Source organism: Equus asinus, chromosome 6 (genome assembly GCF_041296235.1).
Source record: "Equus asinus isolate D_3611 breed Donkey chromosome 6, EquAss-T2T_v2, whole genome shotgun sequence".
NCBI classification, from domain to species: Eukaryota; Metazoa; Chordata; class Mammalia; order Perissodactyla; family Equidae; genus Equus; species Equus asinus.
The window spans coordinates 29,461,320-29,480,061 of record NC_091795.1 but is presented as its reverse complement, the minus strand read 5'-3'; the positions used below and the strand labels follow the sequence as shown (position 1 = coordinate 29,480,061).

The 18,742-nt window shown below is 44.0% G+C and overlaps 1 protein-coding gene across 2 annotated transcripts in view; it reads right to left on the bottom strand.

The window, feature by feature from the left end:
• The window catches only part of ST3GAL5 (ST3 beta-galactoside alpha-2,3-sialyltransferase 5), a 52,233-nt gene that overhangs the window by 5,913 nt on the left and 27,578 nt on the right, over positions 1-18,742 (bottom strand). For both annotated transcript variants that reach the window (XM_044772775.2, XM_044772776.2), the window contains exons 4-5: positions 4,856-5,199; positions 1,093-1,279 (exon numbers count right to left, since the gene is read on the bottom strand). In XM_044772775.2, the coding sequence (XP_044628710.1) occupies positions 1,093-1,279; positions 4,856-5,199 (531 nt within the window). The remainder of the gene's footprint in view (positions 1-1,092; positions 1,280-4,855; positions 5,200-18,742) is intronic.

Genomic DNA, 18,742 nt, shown 5'->3' with positions numbered 1-18,742 from the left:
AACCCAGTACCTCAACTCAAAAAAAGCAACTCTGAAGGGCCTGATTTATGAATGCGGCACTGGGCAAGGAAAGGAGGTGCAGAAGCAGCTCTCGTTTGTTTGGGGAAGAAATTTCACAGGGAATGACCTAAGATGGTAAGCCTTTTTAGGATCAAAAGCCACCATGTTGCCCAGGGAAGACCAAGCACATAGATCCAATTCAAAGTGTTAAGTGCTGTGAGAGCCCTTCTGGTCAGGCCCTCACCTGCATCCTCTCTCCACTTACTCTATTTCCTAGTCCTGTGAAATCTCTTGGTAACTGACTGCAAGTCATTTCATATGTGCTTCATCTTCCAACTGGAACAACTTCTACCCAATAGCAAAATCCAGAAGACCATGATAACATGTACAGAATCAAGCTTTTGGAGACCATGGCAAATTGTCCATCACGTGAAGCTTCTATGAAAAGCTTAATATGTCCTACTAATTTTGCAGACAACCAGTTTGTGCAGGTGTATATAGCTGCGCACATACTCCTCGACAGCTGACCTCCGAAATTTATCTCAACATAATGGGCGGGACTATAAACAACTGTGATCGATTATTGTAAAGACAGACAATATGATAAAGTAAGGGCCATCTCCTCCACATTTGCCCTCTGGAATGCTGTGAATTAAACTCCAATAAGAACACCACCAATTAAAGCATGTTTGGAGAATATTCCTCAGAGATTGTATGTATATTCTTTTGAATATCCTCAATAATGGCTTATATTCATCCACATAAATCTAACTTCTAGAAATAGCCAGAAGCCACGTAAGTTTAAGCCTGGTGAATAACATGGGTGATCAACCTCAATCATAGCAATTTTGGTCGCAAACTTGATATTCCACTAAGTAATGATCACAATTTTCACATGGGACTCAATCAAGTTCTGAAAGCAATTCCCAGGAGGAGTCGTGAGGGGTTTCTACAAAGGGAGTCGTTATTTGAAAGTCAACACAAAAGTATGCATTCCACTGTGTTTGTTTAAAAATAAAAGTCTGTAATTACAATTAGAGATCCCTTCACTTCTTATGAAGGATGTTTGATAGCTGAATTTCTAGTGCTTACCAGAGTTTCATTTTTTACCACTGCTTGAAGCCAGTTGAAGTCAACACTCTTAAATAAAACAGCAACAAACAGGTCATTGGAATAATATTCAAGGTCGGACAGTGGTGCACCCTCTGGATAAGTCATCCTTATAGTAGTTTTATTTCCAACGTGCTCTGAATACCCTTCAACTGGTGCATTGTTTAACCTATTTAAATAAAAAAGACAAAGGTAAATGGACAAAGCAAGTCAGCAACGACTTTAACACATTACACAAAATGCCTGCATCGTGTTCCCCACAATTTTTTTAGGACTGGGAATGCGTACGCGGCTGGGGGTAGGGCGTCCCTCCCAGCAGCCTCGTCACCATTCCTCAGAGATCTGCCCTTTCCAGGCGTTTGATGAATGCTGTCTTCAGTCCACGAGGGACGCCCATATCTAATGTTCGAATATTGAGCAAGTCCATCTAGTCCTGTCATTTTAAGCCAACTCAAACGTATTAACTGTGGGCTTTCTCTGGGTACCAGTACTGTTTCCCTGAGAGCTGCCCATTGTGCTCGGATATTGGTGGTTCTTGCCAGAATTTCAAAAAGGTAATCAGAAAGAAGAATCTAGAAACCAGAGCAAGGCAGACACAGACCACAGTTACAGGGACAGGGTGGGGACTGGGGAGGGCACTGGGCCCAAGTGCAAGCAGAACTGGGGGCACTTACAACTGTTAGATGAATAAAGGCTTTACCAGGGTGGCTGTTTTGGGGAAGATGCTAAGAACTCTTTCAACAGTGATACCACTCACCCAGTTACACAGTTTCAAAATCTCAAAAAAGTCTGTTTGGTTTTTCATCTATTTTATCCCATCTGTACTTAACCTTTCTTTTCTATTTCACTGATCTTCCTCTTCTAAATCTCAGATACTTGATCCCCGGATTATGAAAAAGATATTACTAGACAGAACAATTAAACGCAAGACATGATCCTGGACCAGTTATTATTTTTCTTCTTTCCTTTTTTTTTTTTTTTTTTAATACAGGACAGTATTGGGATAACTGCTGAAATCTGAGTAAGGACTGGAGTAAGGGTAAGGACTGGAGTAAGGTCTGCACTGTATCAGTGTTAACTTCCTAAATCCGAATATGGCTCTGTGGTTCTATAATAGAATGTCCTTGCTCTTAGGAAACGCACACTCAAGTATTTAGGGGTAAAGGGGCTTCATATTTGCAACTAACTCGCAAAGGGTTCAGAAAAGAATAATAATATACATAGAGAGAAAATTATAAAGCCAAAGTGATAAAGTGTTATCAGTTGGGGAATCTGGGAGAAAGGTGAATGGGAGTTCTTAGTACTATTCTTGCAACTTTTTTGTTAAGTCTGGAATTGCTTTAAACCTAAAAGTTACCCAAGAAAGTTTCTTACCCGATCTCTCTCAGAATCAGGCTAAGTCACCATTCCTCTGTCCCCAGTGCTCAGGGGCCTCTCATGCCTATGCATGAAGTCCATGCTCCCCAGTCTGACTCGCCACACTCTCAGCCCCGTCCCACTCTCCCAGGGCCCCTCCCTCCTCCTGCCAGGTGGGGCTCCCTCACCCGGGGCCCCTGCCTGCCTCCTCCCTGAAGAGCGAAATCCCACCGTTCCTCCCAGCCAGCTCAAGGCCGCCCTTCTCTTCCACCGCATCTGAGTGTGCACTGTCAGCCCCTGGTTTCTCACCTCTTCTCCCGTATCCCAGTCTCACACCACAGATGGGCATGGGGTCCTGACTGCCTCCCCGGGGGCTGCCTGAGCACAGGTCGTTCAGGTGCTCACACAGGGCGAGGGTTGAGGTTCCAGAAGCTCAAAATCCTGCATTTGGAATGCTGGGGTGTGGCCTGGACCCTGGGCCCTGTGGTGCCTCTGTGTCCTCATCCATGACAGGGGCTAACAGTGAAGGCTTCCCCAAAGAAGGAGAACACCTAAAGCACGTGACACACTACCTGGCACAGAAAGCTCCCAGTGAAAGGCAGTGGTTAAATCTGCCTTCACCCCAACTTCTACAACCCCTGCAGCTCTGACCCCACTCCCACCGTCTCACTTCACACCACCCCTGCTCTCTGGCCACTGGGCCCATGGCACCCCTTTTGCCTTAAAACTCTGTTCTTAGCTGTTTCTGCTATCTCTTGGCCTTACAGAAGTCTAGTTCTTTCCTACAAACACCCTATACCCCCAGCTCTCCTCCTTGGTCCCCGCCCTTCTACACATTCTCCAAAAGTGGCTGCTAGTATTTATTGAGCATCTACTACAAGCCTGACACTGACCTAAGTGCCTTCCGTGTGTTAACTCATCTTGTCTTCACAGTAACCCTATGAGGGAGGTACTGTCACTGCCTCCATCTACCGGGGAGGACACGGAGGCCCAGCACAGTCAGGAAACTTGGCTGAGATCACAGCTACTGGGGACAAAGGCATTCTGTGAACATATCCTCACTTTTAGTCTCAAAATATCTGAAAGGGATCTTGTCTCCTCCCACACCAACCAGAGATGTTCAACTACCCTCTTACTGATAGCCGTTCCAAGAATGTCTTAGACCCTCAGACTAGAACTCTTAGTGTCCCCTGACATTAACTGTCAAACTGTCAGAAAGTCCTGTGATTTATTTTCTCAATATACCTCTCAGATTAGATCCTCAGCCTCTATTTCCACATTCTCCCTCTTACACCACGCCCACACACCACGTGCCCTGATTGCCACCTCTCAACCAGGCTCTCATCCCTATTCTCTCCTGCCTTCAATCAAACTCACACAGCACTGCTGAACAAGTTTAATTAAGACTCGACTCATCACGCTCCTGGTCCTGCACACCCTTCAGATAGGGACAGTTTACTAAAGTGTAGCAAGAGCCTTAAAAACACTCAAATACCTTTAAGTCAATTATTCTAGGACTTCTTGGAATGATTTCCAAAGAAATAATCACACAGGTACATAAAGACATCTGCATGAGAATATGAAAGCATTTTCACAATAACAAAGACACTGGAAGCGTTCTGAACGTTCAGCAATGGGAGAGCAGCTAAATAACTTACGATATCCTCATTGAAAGGAATATTAAGCACTCAGTAAAGTTAGTTTTCCAAGAATATTTCATGACCTCAGAAACTGTTCATGATATTAAGTTAAAAAAGCAAAATCCTTTATAAGAAAGACAAACGGACTCAGTGTGCACATATAACAAAAGTTGAAAACATACAGCAAATTGAGAGTGGTTGGTTATTTGTGCTATGAGTGGTTATTTTCTTCCTTATATTTTTCTGTATTTTTTTAATTTTCAAGAATGAACATATTTTATTTTTATAACAGAAAAACAATTTTTAGCCAGCTAAAGCAAAAAGAAACTAGGATGACTGTCTATTGTCTGTTACGTGGCGTTCAAAGTCCTCTGTGTGCTCTCGAGGTCCCCACCAGTGCTGTCTTCCAGGCTCACCACACCCCGCCCTGCTCCCAGAAGCCAGGCCCCCCCTGACTCAACCTCCCCCCACATGCTCTCGGCCCTCCCCAGCACAGTCTTCCTCCTCTGCTGGCTTATCTGAATCAGCCCATCCTCCCAAACCTCACCTCCTCTGAAAACGTTTTGCCAAATGACGGCAGTTTGGGGCATGCAATCATTTCACGTCTCAGTTTCACCTTCTCAATCAGTAAGTCCCCTGAGGCAGGGACATGCAGGGCTGCCTGTGTCCCTCACTGTCCCTGGAGCCGCAGTGACCAACAGCAGTGAACTTAGCTCAGAGGAGAGAGGCTGGTTTTAAAACCAATGTACCTGATCACAACATCGAACTGGTTCAGGGCTCGGCCCAGTTCTAGCCCGTGGAGTATCCCGCCGCTTCCAATAACCACACACCGCCTACAACTCTTCGCTTTCAAGTGTTCAGGGAAGTCGTGCTCAGGCAGTATTTCCAAGAGGGTCTGGACTTTACTGGAGAACTTCCGGAAGCCAAAGGGAGGATCATACCGGTACTCGGCGTCATTCCCCTGGGGAGCCTTCTGCACGAAAGGCGGTAAGTCCGTGCTGTACCTGTGCTCAAACAACCGCGCCATCGACTGCTTTGCAAATTTGGGCCGGCACTCCTCTTGCAAGACTTGCTGAGCATATTTCTGAGCTCTCTGGAATGGAATCACACCAATCTGAGTTTAAAAGACTTGCAGGCCTGAGAAATAAACTTTTACGGATGACACATTGCCCTGTGACGTCTGATGGAGCTGCTCCCTTGTTGATTATTGTGTTTTAACATTTGCTTTTAAAAGTTCACTGATGCTAGAAACTGTAAGAAAATAACCTGGGAGAATCACGCGACAAGGAGATAAACTCAACAAGAATATTTGCTTTGTTACACATTCAAATAAATTTGGGGTAAAAAACATCTTTTGAGGTATTTAAGATTTCATGTTCCATAAAATCCTGTCACATGCTACAACATGGATAAGCCCTGAGGAGAATATACTAGGTGAAATAAGCTGGTCACAAAAAGACAAATACTGTATGATTCCACTTATATAAGGTATCTAAAGTAGTCAAATTCACAGAAACAGAAAGTAGACTGGTGGGGACTAGGGGGTGGAGAAAATGGGGAGTTATTGTTTAATGGGTATAGAGTTTCAGTTTTCCAAGATGAAAAAGTTTTAGATAACTGTTTTCCAACAATGTGAAAATACTTAACAGCACATTTAAAAATGGGTAAGACGGCAAATTTTATGTCATGTGTTTTTTACCACAATTAAAAAAAGATTTCCTATTTCAGGCTCCTATCCAGCAGGATGAGCAACAGACTTATTTATCAGTTGGGGTAATGAGCCTCATACTGTCTGGAATGCAAATTACTCTAAATGTAACCAGGCACAATGTCATATCAACATAGAGCTTGCCTTCGTTTTGTATACAATGTTCCCGGCATGTTAATGTTTTGCATCAACAAGGAAGGGCTGTTGAACGCCAAGTACACTAGCCCAGCTGAACACAGCAAGCCGCGGAGGAACGTGGTACAAATGCCCATTCGCCCCACAGTCTTCCTCTCGGCTCAGTCTGGCCAAAGGCTGCCTCAGAACCACTCGGCAGGAAGTTCACCCTCATCATTGTGCTTTTTGTCCTCATTTCCGCATTCAGCAGCCGTGGCTCTGCCTTACACCTCTTCCCACCAAGTATCTTCACACACACGTGTGTGTGTGAAGACCTATATTTACTAGGATATTTATTTTTAGGCTCAAACATGTCTCTCTCTCTCTCTCTTTTTTTTTTTTTTGCTGAGGAAGACTCAGCCTGAGCTATCATACGTGCCAATCATCCTCTATTTTTTAGCATGTAGGCCACCAGCACAGCATGACTGCTAACAGAACAGTGTAGATCAACGCCCAGCGAACTCAACGCAGGCTGCTGAAGTGGAGCGCACTGAACTTAACCACTAGGACACTGGGGCTGGCCCTCAAACATGTCTTTTGAACTGTGTCAGTACTATTATGAGGATTATTATTGTTGTATATGTTTTAAATGCATCAATTATATTTTTCCTCAAAGCCTTGTTATTTTTGTATAATAAATTTTTTTTGTAGGAACACATCTTATTATAGCAGAACCCTCTCTCTTTTTCTTAAATTACAGCTTCGAAAAGTTGTTAGTACCCAGGAAGAGCACACTGTCTACATCTTGAGGATCTGGCCCCATTTCTGAAAAGGGGAACTGGGATTCTTTGAGCCTCAGAGGATGATGCTGCAGATGCACAGACACTGTTTCAGTTCACCATCACGACACCTGACACCTTACAGGATGGCCGTTAGTATCTTCACTTTGTGAGCTCAAGCTGGCACAACCAGTAAGAGGGCTGAGCTGGCATGCTAACTGGGTCTGATTATTTTCCAAACTCCTAAAACCACAGCCTCTGCCTACAGAGAGCAGCACACAATCACTACCACTGAGAACAAGAGTTTGAAAACGAACGGGCATCTTCACGAGCAATCAGTGGGAAAGCCCAGCAAGGACCTGGCCATGACCCCAGCAGCCCCTGACCAGGCCTGCCAAGCCCGCGACACTCTGCACCCAGCAGGCACTTAACGCCCAATGGAGTGGGCAGGCAAAGAGAGGGGCCACCCACATGCTACACATTTGTCTGCAGACTCTAGGCCTGAAGGTTACGAACAGCAATTTTCAGAGAACAAAAAGTCCAATTCTTCACTATAGAATGACATCCCACGCTCGGGTTTTACAAATCTCCTCGGACAGAGGAACATCTGGGAAGCGCCAAAGGAAACCCAGAGCTGCTTAGTGACTGACTCATGACCGGAAAGAGAGGGAGGTGACCCAGCCGCAGACCGGTGCATGACGCTCCTGAGCTGCCAAATTTTCTCTTTAGGAGTCTCATTTGGAAGGAGTGAGATTTCATTCCGTTTCCATTCTGGCAAAGAGTTCCATCTCAGGCTTCAAACTTAATTTTCTAGACTGTGAGCAGAGCACAAGGCTTCGTAATCACCCTGATTGTGACCTCGCCTGTGCCTTACCCACAGCGTGCGCAATGAATGTTCTAAAAGCCGCTGGAAAAGTCTAAATCCACAGCAATTCCTTTTCTTTCATTTCAACTCTTTTAAAGATGTGTAACAAGCCATGAGAAAGCCCCCAGGATCATTTCTTCCTGACCAGAAACTGTCTGGGCCTCCCTCCCCCCTCTTCTACGCTTCAAAGCTCAGGAGAAAAATGCCTCAGGCAGTGAGGAACAGAGGAGCATGTGACCTTCCTCTGCTCTGCCGCAGACAGCTCCAGAGCTGGAAGCCAAAGCAGGCATGTGAGGAAGGTGGTGGAGGGCGCTGGATGGCACCCACCCGGGGGAGGACCACCGGGACGCAGGGCCCTGGTGACTCTCTCAGAGATACAGCAACTCCCACTTCTCTCAAGTCAAGGCATGAAAATGAGGGCTTCAGTTTTCAAGTCTTCCAGACTGAGCTTCCTGGTTGCCCATAACCAAAAATAAACAGACACCTGGTGGTTTCGACCGTCAATGCCGCGGCCATTTGCCATGGAAAACGACAACGTGAAAATTCACGGAAGAGTATTAAAAAAAAGAATCCAAGTAATTTTCCTTGGCAAAATCTTCACTTGCATGTTTACTCCATAATTTTTAGGATAGTTCCTCTCAGAAATATAGGTAAGTGGCATAATTCTTAGTAAAAGGCAATTTCTTACTTATTCATTTATTCGTTTATTCATTCATTCAGATCCAGGACAGTGCACAGCACTCACGCTGAAGAAGCACTTCCAGTCTGGGGCTAACCAAACCTGGCCAGGAGCCCAACTCAGCCAGGGCCCACGGGAACCAAGCGCGTGAGCCACCTTACGGAACTTCCGTTTCCACGTTGGTGAACTCCGGTCCCGGTCTCTGCCTCACAGGGCTGCCGTGACGGCCACCGCATTTTGCACAGTGCCTGAAACCTCCGAAGGCTTGAATGCCATCATATAAGAACAGCACCTGTGGGCAAAGCTACTGCTGCCTTTAACTCACACTAAAGTTAGCTGTCTATAACGCCTACCTGGTTAAGAAAAAAATCGGCATGGCCAAGTTGCAGCAAGAATAAATACCACAGTAAAAACTCAACCAGTCAGCGCCTGCCTGGGGCTGGAAGTGAGGATGGGGATTGATTACTAAGAGGCAGGGGAAACTAACGTGGGTGGTAACATGTTCTAAAATGGGATTGTGGTGATGGTGGTGTAACCGTATATACTGACTAACGCTCAGCAAACTGTGTGCTTACAAGGGGTGAAATCCTACTGCACGTGCATTTCATCACTGTTTAGAAAAGACAGTCAGAAGATCTGGATGCCGCACCCAGCTGCAGACCTGCTTAACCAGGAGAGTAATCTTGGTTAAAGCATTTAACTCTAGGTCAAGGTTTAGTTTCCTGTCTCTATGGCATTCAAGGATGGTCTGGGGAAAGAGGGGGGCCCTACCAAGGAGAGAAAAGGATCATTTTGGAGGTGCGAATGCCTGGACTAACTTACTAACTCAGCCCGGGGTTAGTGTGCTTACTTTAACTATGTGGTACAGGTCTGCAGAGTCTGAGAGAAGACACACATTTGGCCATAATTAACCACAGAGCACAGAATGCAGTCCCCAGGGCAGTACGTGGCCCCAGCTTTCTGAGAAGAGAGAGGGCCACATTTAAATTCCTGCTGCCACGGGGCCCAAACCAAAACTGAAACGAACGTGCGCCCTCTCCTCTCCTCAAATGCCTTTTAATTGCAATTTCACTTCTGAACCACACTGTCCAAGAGTCCAAACATCCCCGCAGAGACCACGGGCAGTCTTGTTTAACAAACGGCACGTTACGGGACATCTTTAAAAAGAAAATACAAAACCCACAACCAGCACGACCACATGTCTGCTGCTGCATTCAACTAGGCCAGGGCCAGGGCCACCAGACAGCGCTTAGCGTCCATTAGGCTCGCAGGGTCCCACCAACACTGCGAGTTGCTGAATGTAGTTAAAGCTAACAGGACACCAACCTCTGGCTTTGAGACCCTCTTCTGCCAATACACATCCACATAATTCACAACTGCCCAAGTGCTCCAGGCGGGAAGGCTGGACCTCCACCAACAGCCTGGAGACAGAGTTTTCGCTACCGAGAGCTCATACTGAACTCCGTCGCACAGGCATCAGAACACCAGGACCACACGGGCTGGCTTCCTGAGCCATTTCTTCTATTCTGGGGACTTGAGGCAGTTTCTGTTCCTGCTTTAATGATGCACAACCAGGTATCAAATTTAGGGGCTGCTTAGTGCTGCATTCAAGGCCTTTCATTCTCTGGCCCTGTCTTGGTTTCAGTCTCATATCCTGCTATCTCCCCCCCCCCACCCCGCCCCTAAATCTTCCATGACATCAGACTCTTGCTGTTCTAATCTGCAAAGCCTTCTGAGGCATGTGTTTTTGGCACACACTGTTTCCTCTGCTTGGAATGAAGCGAGATGTCCTGTCAGGACCATTGTGAAAAGTGGGGCATTTTAACAGGGTCAAAAATGTTAAAAAGCTACTGAAGGGTCACCCCTGGTGGCCTGGTGGTTAAGTTCAGCATGCTCTGCTTTGGCAGTCGGGTTCAGTTCCCGGGAGTGGACCTACACTGCTCTGTTAGTGGCCATGCTGTGGCAGCACCCACATACTAAAAAGTAGAGGACAATTGGTACAGATGTTAGCTTAGGGTGAATCTTCTCAGCAAAAAATAAATAAGTAAATAAATAAGTAAAAGCCACTTAAAAAAAGCCTCAAGTACTGGAATAAAAGCCCCCTAATTCCACCATGGTTATGGCAGCTTTAACTTTCTTCTTGATTAATCTCTGAACTGACTGGGACTTTTACAAACGTGTTTGATTTACATCCCTGCCCCCTATTCCTCCCGCTCTCCCCAAAGATTACAGGGGACTTTCTAGTTTATTCATTTCTGTATTATTTGAATTTTGGGTGTTATTTTTATAACTGGAAAAAACAATGATCTTTTAGAAACTTTCAGAATTGGGTTGATGTGGCGGTCACATGGGCTGCCTCCTCGGTCTCCATTTCCTGCTCCTTCCTCTGAGGGAACCACAGTTTTGTTCAGGCAGCTGTCATCCCTTGTGTGTACAGGGATTGGGGCTTAGGAGACAGACCCACCCACCCAGTACCCCCATTGGCACTTGTCAGGGATTGGTCAGCCATCCTCACTGCAGCCAATCAGGGCAGGGCAGTAGCCCTGTGAGAGGCTGTTATTGGTCTAGCAGTGAATTCAGGTTTCAAAGCTGGCCCCATCAGCCTAAATGAGGACTCATAGTCCATGGTTAGAGCTTTTCTCTGGCTACTGGTAGGTATGAAGAGTTGAAGAGGAGGCATCTGTCCTACTCCTCAAAGGGACAGTAAACTTAACGTACATTACTGAAAGTACTCAAAGAATTGCCTGTTATTTAACTGTGGATTTTCTGTACAATCTGGCGTTCAAGGATGAGATACCATGCTGTGGTTCAAGTAAAAGCCCCAGTCCCTCTGGAGTGTAATATACATAAGGGAATATTAATTGGTGTAAAAGGTTAGCACACCACCCCTGTCTCCCAAGGACTTGCCTGGAGCACAAGGGGGGAAGACAAACAGTTAAAATACTACAGTGACAAGTGTTAGGATTAAGGGATGAAGGGGCTTCCAGAAGACAGAGAGATGGATGATCAGAGAAGGCTTCTTAGAAAAGGTAACTCCTGAGCTGAGATTTGATTTAAAAGATGAGTAACAGGGAGGCAAAAGGAGGGAAGGGCTCCAGGTGGAGAAGTAAGAAAGAATGCAGCAAAGGAGAAAGTCTTCTCAACAAATGGTGCCAGAACAACCAGAGAGCCACGTGTGGAAGAATGAGGTTGGACCCCAACCTCACACCATATACAAAAACTAACTCAACTGGATCAAAGACCTAAATTTAAGAGCTGAAACTATAAAACTCTTAGAAGAAAACATACAACTAGGCAATGGTTTCTTAGATAGGACGTCAAAAGCACAAGTGACAAAAGAAAAAATAGATAAGCTGTATGTCATCAAAATTAGAAACTTTCGTGCTGAAAACGATACCATCAAGAAAGTGAAAAAATAGGGAGAAGAGCCAAGATGGCGCCGTGAGTAGTCCTCTTTGTCTCTCGCCCTTCGAGTCTACAATTATTTGGACACTTATCGCTTGACAAAGGATATCCAGACAGCATCTCAGGACGTCTGAGACACCCACGCGACTATACATCGGAAGGCGGATGGACTTTCCTCCGGGAGGATGTGGAAATAGGTGAAAACTCTCCGACCCCGACGGGCAGCCTAGTACCCACAAGCGGCTTTCTTCCAACGGACGCCCCCAGAGGATCCACACACATCCAGGGCAGGAGCGAGAACACAACAGAGGAGCGACGGTGGAAACAGGTGACCAGAACCCTACCTAAACCCCCTGCAATTACTCCTAAACGCAGAGGGAAACTTTGGAGTTGCACACCTGAGCCCGCGGGGAGAGTCTCTCCCCGCCATTGGCGGGGAGACCCAGCCTGGTGCTCGGGGCGCCCGGAGGGTCCCAGAGAGAGACACGGAGGGCACGGAGATCTCCCAGCTGCCGTTGCCCGCCCCGTGGGACTAGGGATTGCCGGAGATCTCGGAGAGGACCGGGGCCGGGGGAACTTTCAAAGGCCGGTTCTGCGACCCGGAGGGGAAGCGCCGGAGCTCCGCCCGGGCAGCAGACAAAACTCTCTGTCTGCCGTTAGCAGAGGGGCCACGCTGAGCATTCACGGCTCCGGGAGAGGCCCGGAGAGAATCCCAGAGGGCGGGGCGACCCCCAGCTGCCGTTGCTCACCCCGTGAGGCTAGGGATTGCCGGAGATCTCAGAGAGGACTGGGGCTGGAGAGAGTTCCAGAGACCCAGCTTAGTAGCCTAGGGGGAAACCCTACAGGCTCACAGCAGCCTTAGGGAAAGCCTCTGCACAGCACCAGTAGAAGGCACCCAGCCGCCAGCCACAAGGCTGGAAGACCCCAGGGCAAAAGCAGCATAGCTAGGTGTACTAACCACAGACTGTAGAAGATGCCAATAGCTCTCCTGCGACCCATAGAGGACAAGTGAGATTTGGTGGGTGCCGACAGCAACGGAGCGACAAATATAAGTGATCCCACCCCTGGCCGCTGGAAAAGCCCATAACACCGTTGCAGACCCCAAGGAGAGAGCACATCTAGGTGGGCTGCAACAGTAGGCACCTGCAGCCTGAAGCCCCCCTGTGACGGCCCCCACGGCAGAGGAGGGAATCCAAAGGGCCACTGTGGCTATGAAGAGGGGCCCAGGCCCAGTTAGCAACTACGGACAGGGTTCCTGGTTGGTGAAGTATAAACAGCTGTTCCCCCCCACCGCAGCAGCTGAAACAAGTGAAAGGAGCAACTAAACTCTATCTCCATGCGGAGGCACAAATCAACAACATCAAGCAATATGAAAAAATACATTAAATCTCCAGAACAGAAAGAAAGCAACAAATACACAGAAAACAATCCCAAAGAAAATGAGATATATAACCTAAATGACGATGACTTCAAAACAGCCATCATTAAGATTCTCAATGAGTTAAGAGAGAATTCTGACCGACAACTCAACGAGTTCAGGAGCTATGTCACAAAAGAGTTTGATACGATAAAGAAGAACCAAACAGAAATATTGGAAATGAAGAACACAATAGAGGAGATTAAGAAAAATCTAGATGCTCTGAACAGTAGGGCCGATAATATGGAGGAAAGAATTAGCAATTTGGAAGATGGCAATATAGAATTGTTGCAGGCAGAGGAGGAGAGAGAAGCAAGACTTAAAAGAAATGAAGAAACTCTCCAAGAATTATCAGACACAATTAGGAGATGCAACGTAAGGATTATAGGTATACCAGAGGGAGAAGAGAAGGAGAAAGGGGCAGAAAACCTATTCAAAGAAATAATGGCTGAGAACTTCCCAAATCTGGTGAGGGAGATGGATCTTCAGGTGACAGAAGCCAATAGATCTCCAAACTTTATCAATGCAAGAAGACCAACTCCACGGCATATAGTAGTGAAGCTAGCAAAAGTCAACGACAAGGAGAAAATACTAAGGACAGCCAGGCAAAAGAAACTAACCTACAAAGGAACCCCCATCAGGCTATCAGCAGATTTCTCAGCAGAAACTTTACAGGCTAGAAGAGAGTGGAATGATATATTCAAAAATCTGAAGGACAAAAATCTACAGCCGAGAATTCTCTACCCAGCGAAAATATCCTTCAAATACGATGGAGAAATAAAAACTTTCCCAGATAAACAAAAATTAAGGGAGTTCATTGCCACAAAACCTCCTCTTCAGGAAATCCTCAGGAAAACCCTCATTCCTGAAAAATCCAAAAAAGGAAAGGGGCTACAAAACCAAGAGCAGAGGAGATAAGTAGAAGGACAACAACAGAGAGTAGCAGCTCTACATCAGAACAGATTAAACCATGGGACGAGAAACAAAGGAAACTGAAGAAAACCAGAAAACAAGACACAAAATGGGAGTGGTAGGCCCCCACGTCTCAATAATCACTCTAAATGTAAATGGATTGAACTCCCCAATCAAAAGACACAGAGTGGCAGGATGGATTAAAGAACAAGATCCAACAATATGCTGCCTCCAGGAAACACACCTCAGCCCCAAAGACAAACACAGACTCAGAGTGAAGGGATGGAGAACAATACTCCAAGCTAATAATGAACAAAAGAAAGCAGGTGTCACTATACTAATATCAGACAAGGTAGATTTCAAAGCAAAACAGATAAAGAAAGATAAAGAGTGACAGTATATAATGATAAAAGGGACTCTCCACCAAGAAGACATAACACTTATAAATATATACGCACCCAACACAGGAGCACCAAAATTTGTAAAGAAACTCTTAATAGAACTAAAAGAAGACATCAACAACAATACAATAATAGTAGGGGACCTCAACACACCATTAACACCAATGGACAGAACATCCAGACAGAAAATCAACAAGGAAATAATAGAATTAAATGAAAAATTAGACCAGATGGACTTAATAGATATATATAGAACACTTCATCCAAAAACAGCAGGTTACACATTCTTCTCAAGTGCACATGGAACATTCTCAAGGATTGTCCATATTTTGGGAACCAAAGCAAACATCAATAAATACAAGAGAGTTGAAATAATATCAAGCATCTTTTCTGATCATAACGCTATTAAACTAGAAATCAACTACAAGAAAAAAGCAGAGAAAGGTGCAAAAATGTGGAGACTAAACAACACGCTTCTCAACAAACAATGGATCATTGAAGAAATTAAAGAAGAAATCAAATATTATCTGGAGACAAATGAAAATGAGAACACAACATACCAAATCATTTGGGATGCAGCAAAAGCAGTCCTAAGAGGGAAATTCATCGCAATACAGGCTCACCTCACTAAACAAGAAAAAGCTCACGTAAGCAACCTCAAACGACACCTAACGGAACTAGAAAAAGAAGAACAAACAAAGCCCAGAGTCAGTAGAAGGAGGGAAATAATAAAAATAAGAGCAGAAATAAACGATATTGAAACAAAAAAGACAATAGAAAGGATCAATGAAACAAAGAGTTGGTTCTTCGAAAGAATTAACAAAATTGACAAACCCCTAGCCAGACTCACCAAGAAAAGAAGAGAGAAAGCGCAAATTAATAAAATCAGGAATGACAGAGAAGAAATCACAACAGATACCAATGAAATACAAGAGATCATAAGAGAATACTATGAAAAACTATATGCCAACAAATTGAACAACTTGGAAGAAATGGACAAATTCCTAGACTCCTACAATCTCCCCAAACTGAATCAGGAAGAAATGGAGAATCTGAATAGACCAATCACAAGTAAGGAAATAGAAACGGTAATCAAAAACCTCCCCCAAAACAAGAGTCCAGGACCAGACGGCTTCTCTGGAGAATTCTACCAAACATTCAAAGAAGACTTAATACCTATTCTCCTCAAACTGTTCCAGAAAATTGAGAAAGATGGAGAACTCCCTAACACATTCTATGAAGCCAACATCACTCTGATCCCCAAACCTGACAAGGACAACACAAAGAAGGAGAACTACAGGCCGATATCACTGATGAACATAGATGCAAAAATCCTCAACAAAATTTTGGCAAACCGATTACAGCAATACATCAAAAAGATTATACACCATGATCAAGTGGGATTTATACCAGGGACACAGGGATGGTTCAACATCCGCAAGTCAATCAACGTGATACACTACATCAACAAAATGAAAAACAAAAACCACATGATCATCTCAATAGACGCAGAGAAAGCATTCGACAAGATCCAACATCCATTTATGATAAAAACCCTCAGTAAAATGGGTATAGAAGGAAAGTACCTCAACATAATAAAGGCCATATATGATAGACCCACAGCCAACATCATACTCAATGGACAAAAGCTGAAAGCCATCCCTCTGAGGACAGGAACAAGACAAGGGTGCCCACTTTCACCACTCCTATTCAACATAGTACTGGAGGTGCTGGCCAGAGCAATTCGGCAGGAAAAAAAAATAAAAGGAATCCAAATAGGTAACGAAGAAGTAAAACTCGCGTTGTTTGCAGACGACATGATCTTATACATAGAAAACCCCAAAGAATCCACAGAAAAACTATTAGGAATAATCAACAACTACAGCAAAGTAGCAGGGTATAAAATTAACGTGCATAAATCAGTAGCATTTCTATACACTAACAATAAACTAACAGAAAAAGAACTCAAGAACTCTATCCCATTCACAATCGCAACGAAAAGAATAAAATACCTTGGGATAAACTTAACCAAGGAAGTGAAGGATCTATACAATGAAAACTACAAGACTTTCTTGAAAGAAATAGGCGATGACATAAAGAGATGGAAAAACATTCCTTGCACATGGATTGGAAGAATAAACATAGTTAAAATGTCCATACTGCCTAAAGCAATATACAGATTCAATGCTATCCCAATCAGAATCCCAAGAACATTCTTCACAGAAATTGAACAAACAATCCTAAAATTCATATGGGGGAACAAAAGACCACGAATTGCTAAAGCAATCCTGAGCAAGAAAAACAAAGCCGGCGGAATCACAATCCCCGATTTCAAAACATACTACAAAGCTACAGTGATCAAAACAGCATGGTACTGGTACAAAAACAGGTCCACAGATCAATGGAACAGAATTGAAAGCCCAGAGATAAAACCACACATCTATGGACAGCTAATCTTCGACAAAGGAGCAGAGGGCCTACAATGGAGAAAAGAAAGTCTCTTCAACAAATGGTGCTGGGAAAACTGGACAGCCACATGCAAAAGATTGAAAATTGACCATTCTTTTTCACCACACACCAAAATAAACTCAAAATGGATCAAAGACCTAAAGATTAGGCCTGAGACAATAAGTCTTTTGGAAGAGAATATAGGCAGTACACTCTTTGACATCAGTTTCAAAAGAATCTTTTCGGACACTGTAACTCCTCAGTTGAGGGAAACAATAGAAAGAATAAACAAATGGGACTTCATCAGACTAAAGAGCTTCTTCAAGGCAAGGGAAAAAAGAATTGAAACAAAAAAACAGCTCACTAATTGGGAAAAAATATTTACAAGCCACTTATCCGACAAAGGGTTAATCTCCATAATATACAAAGAACTCACACTGCTTAACAACAAAAAAACAAACAACCCGATCAAAAAATGGGCAGAGGACATGAACAGACATTTCTCAAAAGAAGATATGAATATGGCCAATAGACACATGAAAAGATGTTCATCATCGCTAATCATCAGGGAAATGCAAATCAAAACTACACTAAGATATCACCTTACCCCCGTTAGATTGGCAAAAACATCCAAAACCAAGAACGACAAATGTTGGAGAGGTTGTGGAGAAAGAGGAACCCTCATACACTGTTGGTGGGAATGCAAACTGGTACAGCCACTATGGAAAACAGTATGGAGATTTCTCAAAAAGTTAAAAATAGAAATACCCTATGACCCAGCCATCCCATTACTGGGTATCTATCCTAAGAACCTGATATCAGATATCTCAAGAGTCCGTTGCACCCCTATGTTCATCGCAGCATTATTTACAATAGCCAAGACGTGGAACCAGCCTACATGCCCAGAAACTGATGATTGGATAAAGAAGATGTGGTATATATACACAATGGAATACTACTCAGCCATAAAAAAAGACGAAATTGGCCCATTCACAACAATGTGGATGGACCTCGAGGGCATTATGTTAAGCGAAATAAGTCAGTCAGAGAAAGACGAACTCTATATGACTCCACTCATAGGTGGAAATTAGTATATTGAGAAGGAGATCTGATCGGTGGTTACCAGGGAAAAGGGGGGGTGGGGGGAGGGTACGGAGGGGGAAGTGGTGTACCCACAACATGACTAACAAAAATGTACAACTGAAATCTCACAAGCTTGTAATCCATCATAACATTAATTAAAAAAAAAAAAAAAAAGAAAAAAAAAAAAGAAAGTGAAAAAATAACCCACAGAATGGGAGAAAATACTTCAAATCATATATCTGACAAGGGACTGGTATCCAGAATACATAAAGGACTCTTACAACTCAATAAAAAGACAAATAACCCAATTAAAAAACGGGCAAAGAATTTGAATAGACATTTCTCCTCAGAAGATATACAAATGGCCATGAGCACATGAAAAGATGTTCAACATCATTAGTTATCAGGGAAATGCAAATCAAAATCATAATGAGATACCACTTCCCACCTCCTAGGATGGCCACAATAAAAAGGACTAACAAGTGTTGACAAGGATGTGGAGAAACTGAATGTTCATACTCTACTTCATGGGAATGTAAAATAATACAACCATTTTGGAAAATAGTTTGACAGTTCTTCAAAAAGTTAAACACAGAGTTACTATATGACCCAGCAATTACACTCCTAGGTTTCTAAAAGAACTGGAAAGAGGTACTCAAACAAATATTTACATGCATGTTCACAGCAACATTATTCATGATAGCCCAAAAGTGGAAACAACCCAAATGTCTATCAATTGATGAACAGATAAACAAAAAGGTGGTATATCCACACAACGAATTTATTTGGCAATAAAAAGGAATGCAGTACTGATACATGCTACAA